The following is a 10002-nucleotide window of genomic DNA, read 5'->3' as shown; positions in this document are numbered from 1 at the left end:
GGAAACTTCAAACAATGTTCAATCACTTCGAATAGAATGGGTACGAGAATTTTGACCACTCCAGTTAGGACTGTGGTCAATGCAATGCATGCTGTGTGTGTGCGCCCTCTTTTAATTGCAGATCCATAGTACAGCACAATTTGAGCAAATCTCTACTCAAATAAAAAACACCCAGAACAGAATATGGTCATTAATAACGCAAGTGACAATCCCAACAACTTTGCCTCCGAGCAAGATTCAAGAAAAAAAAAAGTCGCATTTGATTAATATAGGTAAGAGAAAAAAAATATAGAGCTCATAGGTCAATAACACTGAATACCTACGTTTGGAATTGGAAACGTAAAAGACACTGAAAAGCAGTTTCAGTGTGCTTGATTTATAATATTCATATGGATCAGTAAGCTGAAAATAACATTTTGAAAAAATGGGTATGGAGACCAGCAAAAGATCCCCGAAAACACATTCTTCAGAGTAGTAGTAATAAGAAAAGGAAACTGATGTAGTTCAGGAGCATGAACCGGCAGCAAACCCAAGACGGTTGGACTGCATATCGAAGGCCACACGAAACCCCTGCTGCTGAATGTTTCCGATGATGGAGAGTCCCCCCGTGGTGCCTGCGAAGGCAAAGCAGAACACCCCCGAATTATCAACGGGAATGAGATAGTTGTTTGCCGGCAGCGACAGATGAGCCCCCTTGTCGAAATGGAAGACCAGCGTCGGCACCTTCACCGTAGTCAGCCCTGCCAGATCATAGCAGGTGTCGAACAGAGAAAACCCAGCGGCGCTCTTCAGGCTCTTTGTCCCCGCTCTGAACGCATCCCTCATGCTCTCGTATGCAGACTGCACCAGCCGCGTCACAGAAGTCCCCGAGTCGATAATAACCCCTCCATTTCCACTTCCGTCCGGCCGAAACACGGACGCCGGGATCGAGCTCAGGCGCCGCCCGCCGACGCTTATCCCGCTCAGCTGCACGTAATAGAAGGTGTTGAACTTGGGGTTGCTCAGAAGCGGCGTGTACAAGGCCGATCTGGGGAGCGCAGAGGGGCCGAACATGAGAAAACTGCTGCTGCCCGTGTTGTCCCTGTCCACCAGACAATAGGAGAACTTGTTGGCGAAGCGAGAGGCGGTCTGAGAAGGGAAAGAGAGCCCCCCGCGGCCGAGGCCGAGGAGCCCGGCTGCCCCAACGAAAAGCCCCTCGTTGTCATGGCCGCACCCCAGCGCCACGTTCCCCACCTTCGCCCCCCTGAACGTCATCGTCTCCCTCGCCAGATCCCCCACCGTGAACGACCCGTCCCCGTAGGACACCTGGTATTCACAGTACCTCCTGTTGCTGCTGCACCCGCTCGAGTCCAGCCTCTTGCACAGCGGCGCCGCGCACGCCACTTTCCTGTACGTGGTCGACGCCGAGGGGTTGAAGATGGGGTCTTTCTGCTGGTAACACCTGGCGCAGGGCATGCACTGCAGCCATACTATATCGCTGCCCGTGTCCAGCACCATGTAGCTGTACCGAGCCGGGCTCCCCACTCCCACCCTCGTGAAGTACTCCCCGCTCCCCAGACTCAGCCCCGATATTATCGAGCTACTGAAGTCCCCGCCCTTCCCCACCACTTTGCTCTCATTCATCGCTGCACCCACGCGATCATTTATGGACTTCACTCGCGCACTGTCCCGCTTCAGCCTCTCCCTCACCCTGCTCCTCACGTTCATGCTCCTGTTTGAGCCCTTGCCTATCGAATCTCTGTGCACTATCTTCACCACGAAGCTAGAGCTTTCTTCCATGGCTTCTTCCTCTTCTTCCATTGCTTCTTCCGCTTCCTCCCCTCCCACAACTGCCTTCCTCTCCTCCCATTCATTCTCTCTGTGTGCCTCCTCCTGCCGGGGCTGGGGTTTGGCCTTCAACGCCGCCTCAATGTCCAGAACCTGGACCTCCACCTCCTCCTCCTTCTGCCCTAATATCTCATCTCCCAACCCATTGCCACATACCAAATTTGTACCCGTGAGCACAAACACGGAGACTGCCAAAAAAAACGTAGGAAAGACAAGGGACCTTCCCATGACTGGCCTCTCCTCTCCTCTCCTCTCACAAACTCCCCCGCTATGAGACGACAACTCCCCTGCCTTCCCTTCCTCTCTATCTCACTCTCTGCACTCCTGACACCATTATTAACCCGCGCTGCACGTGGCAGTCGAATCAAGGAGTGGGGAACAGAGAGGAGATGGAGACAGTAGCTTACAGCAAAGGTAGGCCAAGGGCATAATGAGGGCAGAGTAAGTAACAGGCGGGAATGTGAATGGTGGTTGTAGGGTTGCCCAGTGGGAAGGGAAATGAGGACAAAGGAAAGAAGAGATTCCGTGTGGGACCAGAGAACACATGCTCTTCACTAAGCAGCACTAAAAGCATTCGCCAGGTACCACCCACCCATGAGTCAAGGAGGAGGATGAGAATATGTTTGGCACAAATACAATTTGAGCACTGTAAGCAATCGTACCCTTTGTTAAACCTAAACGTCTTCCCTAACGGCCGTTTACACGTTTTCCGTGTTTTGCTCCGATGACTTTTGTACGGAATACTGTACGTGCACAATCTACGCGTTAGGCTGTCCGGTTTATTTTACTGCTTCATTTTCTACTTTTTTTAATTTTCCCTGTAACGCGCACCGTCCATAATTCTAAACAAATTAAATGACGTGCGGTACTAATTAGTATTATTAATTAAGTTATAATTAATATTTATGAGGTTATCATACTAATGAAGTTGTAATGAATAATAATAATAATAATGACAAGAGGATTGCTTCGGAGGACCCCGGTGATTTTAGTAATGAGTATCTTGACTTTTGTTTGGGAAGAATGGGAACGTGCCGTGGCCCTCACTGTCTTTTATGTTGTTTTTTCGTTGCTTTTGTGGGGTCTTTTGCTTGTGCTTCGCTCTCCCTTTTTTCAACAATTTCGTTCGCCTTTCCTTTCACTGTTTTGCTAGATAAAATGCTGGGGTCTTTTCAAAATCTACTCTTTTAGATCCTCCTTTTATAAATAAATAAATAATATTAGCATACTCACTTTAAGTTTTCATATTGATGTCATTCTACTAAATGTCACTAATTGATTTGTTCATCTACTGAAAAAGAAAATAGGATATGCTATACCATTTCTTAAATAATTGGAAAAATATTGAAAATGATTGTGACTTGAACTTTTATGATCATTAAATTTTAACTTTATTTTACTTTTTATAATTATGAAAGTTACTTTAACTTTTATGATCATCAAATTTTAACTTTATTTTACTTTTTATAATTATGGAAGTGACCTCTATATCTAAATTTGATCTCTTATATCTAAACTTATTAAATTATGATGTAATGAATTTGTTTTCTTGATATTTGTGAATTAAATTTGAAAAGGCCTTGGTGTTTATAGAAACCATTTAAGAGTTGCAAGGGTAGGGTTTTTTTTTGTTTTTTTGGGTCAAACCTCTATTACAATGTCCATCTTATATAATGTGGAAAAAAAGGTAGAAGAATGTTATGACCTATTAATGTTACACTCTTAGGGTGATGATATAATTATCAAACCTCTCTAATAATTCTAGATATGTCATGTAACGATGTAAAAGTATAACCTTTTATACAACACTCTAGTGTCCAATTTTAAAGGTTACACATATAAGTTGGTTCTTCATATCATTACTACATAGACACAACTTAAATGAATCAATTAAGGTAGAGAATCCAATTGTTGAACATAATCCAATAATTTTTACAACATATGTTAATTTACCATGGAGTACTTTTAAAGTTGTTAGTGTTTATCATGGTCCTACTCAAAATTGTATGAAATGTATTACTTAGATTCTAAAACACAACAAATCGTGTGATGTCACATTAATGTGGTAAATGTAATGCCCCGCTAAGAAACTCTCAAAAGATAGAGTCAAACAAGCACTAATTTTTTTTCTCTGGAACATTAATATAAACATCATGACATAAGTGTATCATCAATAACATTTCATAAGCAATAAGAGATACAAACAATGTTCATCACCCAATCATACAAGAGTGAAAGTCTTACAAGCATTTCCATGGGTTTTAACACAATCCAAGTACACACTTAGAACAAAATGCACATGATTTTTAGATCGCCTAGCAATATCACAGATAAGGTTCAACATGATATGAGAGGTCAATCAAACAACAACTCGCAACAAGAAAATAAAAGAGATCAAATCAATTTCCTGAGTCCATCTAAATAGAGATTCATTTTAATACTAAAGGAAAGTATTCTTGCAATGATTAAACATGCAAGTTCATTTAGCAAGCTATAAAACCATCTAACAAAACCAATAAAACCCTTAATCTGAAGCATATACAAGCTACCTGGAATTAAAGCCTAACTAGAAAACCAAAAGAGCTACACATGCCAATTTAAGTAGACATGCCAAATAACACAAAAAATGATCCATAAAGTGCAAATATTGATCGCTAGATAAACTTCTTGGAGAGTCTAGGTTCAAAAACTTGAAGACACCAACTATAGGATGCAAATGTTGAACATCGCAAGTGCTAATTGGTCACACGCAAATGCCAATCTAAATATAGAAAAAAAAAATGAGATAAAAAAAAGACCAAAGAGGTGGAGATGCCACTTTACAAGATGGAGACATTGATCAACAATCTTGTTCAGAGTAATTATTGAGAAGAGTAACAAATAGCATAATCATTGAAACACATATATGAAGGGATAAAAATGAGCACATCATGCTTGATACTCCACTATTGGAAGTAGTTTACCATTTGTACACTAGTTTTTGGTATTGACATGCAATGCCACCCTACCATGCCTATGGATATAGTCATAGAAACAAAGCACACATAATAGACATACAAAGATTAGGATAACATGCTTGTCAGACAATGCATGCACTACTACATTTAGGACCATTTTTTGATGGTCGCTCATTGCATGGTATGATGGAAGTTCGTCAGACTACCAATGAAAATAGTCGTCGTTGAACATGCATCAAAATTATCGATAGAACTTGAACCCATCAAAATTCCAATGCCAAGACTAGTCATCAGAAATGAGAGGTCATCGAAATACCAATGCTAAAAGTCGATAGAATATGGGGAAGTGAAAGTCATGAAGCAACTTGATCAACAGAAGACCAATGAGACTATCGTCGGGGGTAAGGCGTCCTCTTCAAAAACCCTATCAGTGGATGTCAGTATTCTAATGGTAAGTAGTTGAATTTATCAACAAGGATGTCATCGGGTGTATGGCATCCTTGTTTGAACAAACGTCAAACAATGTCGATGTGATGTTGGAAGTTCGATGACCTATGCATACTATAATTGTGTTAGGAAAATAATTTGGCAATTAACAATTTTCATTTTGTTAGTGGTATAGTATTTTCCTACCATAAACCATTTTTTAAAGTTTGATTTAAAAACTACATAAATGTTCTAAAATAATGTGCAAATGATTAGATGAGGAGTCTTTATTGTAGAAGTGGCATATATCCATTTTAAAGTCATAGTACTAGAATGAGAATCAACTTAAAGACATTTATGCAAGAGATTGATATAATTATTCCAATCTCTTGCGCAAAAGCCTTTAAATTGATTTGCATTCAAATATTGTGACCTTAAGCTGGAAATTTGGCACTCATACAATCAACACTCCTCATCTAATCATTTGCACATTAGTTTAGAATATTTTTGCAATTTTAAAGTCAAACTTTAAAAAATGGTTAATGGTGGGAGAATACTATATCACTACCAAAATGAAAATTGTTAACTACCAAATTATTTTCCTAACACAACTATATTATACAAAGGTCATCAGACTTCTAACAAAGAGCATTGTCGTGATTTACAAGTTCAAAAATAAAGAATAATATGAAATATGAAAGCACATTATGGATTTATTAACATGTTCATCATAGAAAAAGAGGTTCATGTTAATGATGTTCCAGTTATACCAAAAAGGTGTTGCTATTATGGTAATGACAAGGGTAGGTGGATGCTTCCATGAGACATAATAGCATGTACATTATATTACCGACTACAACCAGGTATGTAAATGGTTTCCTAAGAGAAATCTGACGCAAGCACCATTTAGTTGCCAAAGTTACAAAGAACCTTTGAAACAAGTCTTTTTCAAGTGCTTAAAATATACTATTAATCAAATTTACTATAATTGGTCCACACCAATACATAGGAAAAAAATCTCCTATTAAGTGAACTATGAGATTTTTGTTATGTTCAATCCAAATTAGTTCACAACAAAAGATTGAGCTTGGGTCCTTAGGAAAGCATTTATATTTTTCTCCATTGTATCTTTTCAGTGGTAGACTATTAAGCATGCTTGCCCGATAACAAGCCATTGTAGAGTTTAAACTATACTAACTAAATTTACTTATGGAAGTTTCTCCCATGTGGGTTTCTAACATAGACATAATGTTTTTGATTAAGTTAAAAGGTTTTGATAGGGCCCTAAAACCATACACAAAGTAGGTTTTAAACAAAGCAACTTGAAACCCACACCAAAAATATATATAATGATCCCTACATAGAGAATTATAACAAGAGCTTGATGAGGAAAGGGGAGAAAAATAACTCGCAACCCCCACATATGCAAATTGGCAGTCACGAAAATAAAGTAATCTAACACCAAACCACTCAAGGAGGCGACCAAAAGAACTAGATGTATAGATTTAAGATTTCCCCTATGGGATTTAGGAGAAAAATCTGATGGATAAGAGGGAAATTTATTTGAATGTTTTCCTTTAATCGTAATCCTATCTTTAAGTTTTCATATCGATGTGATTCTATTAAATGTCTCTAATTGATTTGTTCATCTACTAAAGACTAGGATATGCTACATGATTTCTTAATAATTGAAAAGAATGTTGAAAATTACTATTACCTTAATTTACTTTTATGATTATCAAATTCTTACTTTATTTTACTTTTATAATTATAAAAGTGAATATTTATAAATTTGAGTCCTATATATCTAAATTTATTGATTATGATATAATGAATTTGTTTTCTTGATATTTGTGAATTGTGTTTGAAAAGGCTTTAGTATCAATAGAAACCATTTAAGAGTTGCAAGAATGGGGTTTTTTTGGGGTCAAACCTCTCTTAAACCAAACTCAGGTAGGACAAAGCAGTGACACCCCTAAATTAGCTAAGACACAATTCTAACTTAGTTTTGCAAGCAACAAAGGCTGGGTGATAATTTTCAAAAAGTCAAGTGATACAAGATCAACAATAATTTTTGTACGATAGAATTTTCTACAGTTGAGCAATACTTTCGGTTCATGTGATAGATTGCACAAAGCACTATGATACACCTATAACAAGAGTGTGATAGAGTTTCCACTGTCATGTGATACCTTTTTCAAGTGCAAAATATCACATGATATTTCTCAAAAGGTTGTACGATAAAGGGTCAGTGAACTGTGTAAGATGCAACTTAAAGCTTGAAAAGCCTATGTTTTAGTTTGATTCCTTAAGCATCTCAAACTAGAGCACTATTTTCAGTACATGTGATAGATTGCATAGAGCACTGTGATACACCTATAACAAGAGTGTGATAGAGTTTCCACTGTCATGTGATACCTTTTTCAAGTGCAAAATATCGCATGATATTTCTCAAAAGGTTGTATGATAAAGGGTCAGTGAACTATGTAAGATGCAACTTAAAGCTTGAAAAGCCTATGTTTTAGTTTGATTCCTTGAGCGTCTCAAACCAAAATGTAGAATTAACAGTATAGGACCTCAGTTTGTAGAAAAAAACACTATGGTTTAAAGATGGTAAGGGAATCAAACAACTAGATAGGGGATAAAGAAACCTTGCCAACACAAGCCATTGGGATATCAAAAGAAAATACATTTGAATGTCAACACCATGTTTGATTTTTGAGAACATTTACACAAGTCTTTTCACATTCCAAGAAGAACTACCTAAGCTCATAGTTCATTTCTCAACACCTTGGCCCACACTTGATAGTCATTCGCCTCACACAAAGTGGTTGCCCACAATAAATATTGGCTTTTTCATGAAAGTTCCATTGGCACAATTAAGGGGACACAAATGGTGAGTGTAAAATCTTAGGGTGATCCGCATAGTCCACTAGGATCAGTCCTTGCACCAAGATGTTGAGTAGATAAATAAGGTAGCTTCTAACTTATAGTGCTTAAAAAGGGCTTCTATTCGTAGCACTCCACTTGCTCCCAATATAGGACACCTTACATTGTGGCAAGTAATGAACCTCATAGCCACAAGTGTACTTTAAGCATTCCCATATAGTTATTTCTTCATGGTCACAATCCTATAAAGTACCTTCACTAGATGGAGACAAGTACTACGTCTACCAAGGTTTTGTGTCCTTGATAGTCTTGAGTTTATAGTGGGTCAAAATTAGCCGGTATCGCTTGTCCCCACTTGGACCATTCCTCTCGATCTCTCAAGAGCAGACTTGATAAAGTTAATATCTCTGTAGCAACAAAATGGATCCACTTTTGGAGGTCAAGATTTCTAATTCACCTAAGGGTGAAGAGCACACTCTCCTATTCCAATCGCTTCCCCTAAGCACACCAAACAAGTTCTTGTACCCCTTACTCCACCTTGGCATATCAAATGGGTCAATATTTTTGATTCACCTAAAGGTAAAGAGCATACTTTCCTACCAAGTGACAAAATTTTAGTGAAGCAATTAATTATGTACCTATTCAAAGTGAACAACTAGTATATTGTTGCACACGAAATGAAAGAAATACAAGCACACTTGGTCGTTTATTTTTTTGCTTTTCTAGGCAACCTTGCAAACAAGAGTTAGTACAACCTTTTAGCATGCATTCTTTGACATGCATTCTTTTTATAGCAATTTTCAAGCAAGTTTGGAGAAACCCTACACAAAAATTATGTTATTCCAACAAAGGGTTAGTCCAAAATGAGATAAAAACCTGCAATAGGCCTTTGTTAGACAGTGAACAAATCCAAGAAATCTGAAAACAACATGCTAAAGACTAAAAAGTTGATCAAATATCCCAAACAACAATCAATTCTAGATAATATGATTTTTTTTGTTGATAGAGTATCATACAATACTTCTCAATAGACATAGGTGATATTTTACCGTTGTGCGATACTTGTCAGTGTATTTGTATGATATAACTTATTGTAATAGTGCAACAATTTCTTGAATAGACCTGCAATACTTTAACTAACCTAAAGTATCACACTACAGTATTGAAAAATATTGTATGATACTAAGAAAGTATTGCATGATAATTTCATCCATAGAGGAAAAAATGTACAAAAATAATAAGCAAAAATGCATGACTAAATGGAACTAGAGAGGCAAAACAGAAGTGTTCTACCCTATGGTGGGCGCCAAAAATGTACACTAAGAAAGGAAACTCCTCTAAACTAGACTCTATTCTATCCCATGGTGGGTGCCAAAAATGTACACTAAGAAAGGAAACTCCTCTAAACCATTCTATCCAAGGGATTCCATAAGTTGAAAATCTTGAATTGCAACTTAGAGCTCCCTAGTCATGAAGTGCAAAAGACATACAAATAAGCATGAAGAGGGCTCTTAGTTGAGCCTTAGAAATGCAACCCTTGCTAGTAAACCATGAAATGGGAGATTCTTTAGACAAGAGAAAGAGTGCTAGTGACAAATAATTCTCAAATATGCAATGAAAAGATGAAACTATGCTAGAATGAGATGCTCAATGCAACTAAACTAAACAAATGAGAGTATTATAACCCTGTTAATTAAGCTATGTGATCTATACTATTGCAAAAGGAAACTAAATTATTGCAAATGAACTATGCTAATATGAGTTATGCAAAGAATGAGACAAGAAGATAGAAATTCTCCACAAGATGCTCCAAGAAAATCTGTAATTAAACCTGCAACATAACAATAGCTCAAAATCGAGATTCTTAGAGAAGGAGAGAGCTCTCTCTTTTATAGATGTACGA

General features: G+C 37.9%; 1 protein-coding gene across 1 annotated transcript; it reads right to left on the bottom strand.

The window, feature by feature from the left end:
• Window positions 1-324: 324 nt before the first annotated feature.
• On the bottom strand, window positions 325-2307 carry LOC149567678 (aspartyl protease family protein 2-like). The gene has a single exon (XM_089820937.1). It carries the CDS (start codon window positions 2053-2055, stop codon window positions 505-507), a length of 1551 nt encoding a protein of 516 aa, XP_089677063.1. The 5' UTR covers window positions 2056-2307; the 3' UTR covers window positions 325-504.
• Window positions 2308-10002: the final 7695 nt, after the last annotated feature.

The sequence above is a fragment of the Cupressus sempervirens genome, chromosome 3 (genome assembly GCF_028749045.1).
Source record: "Cupressus sempervirens isolate cs-2001-9-10 chromosome 3, ASM2874904v1, whole genome shotgun sequence".
Lineage (NCBI taxonomy): Eukaryota > Viridiplantae > Streptophyta > Pinopsida > Cupressales > Cupressaceae > Cupressus > Cupressus sempervirens.
This window is presented reverse-complemented; position numbering and strand designations above follow the sequence as displayed.

Excerpts from the sequence above, each read along its gene's own strand:
- LOC149567678 (XM_089820937.1), bottom strand. The coding sequence starts at position 2,055 with ATGGGAAGGTCCCTTGTCTTTCCTACGTTTTTTTTGGCAGTCTCCGTG.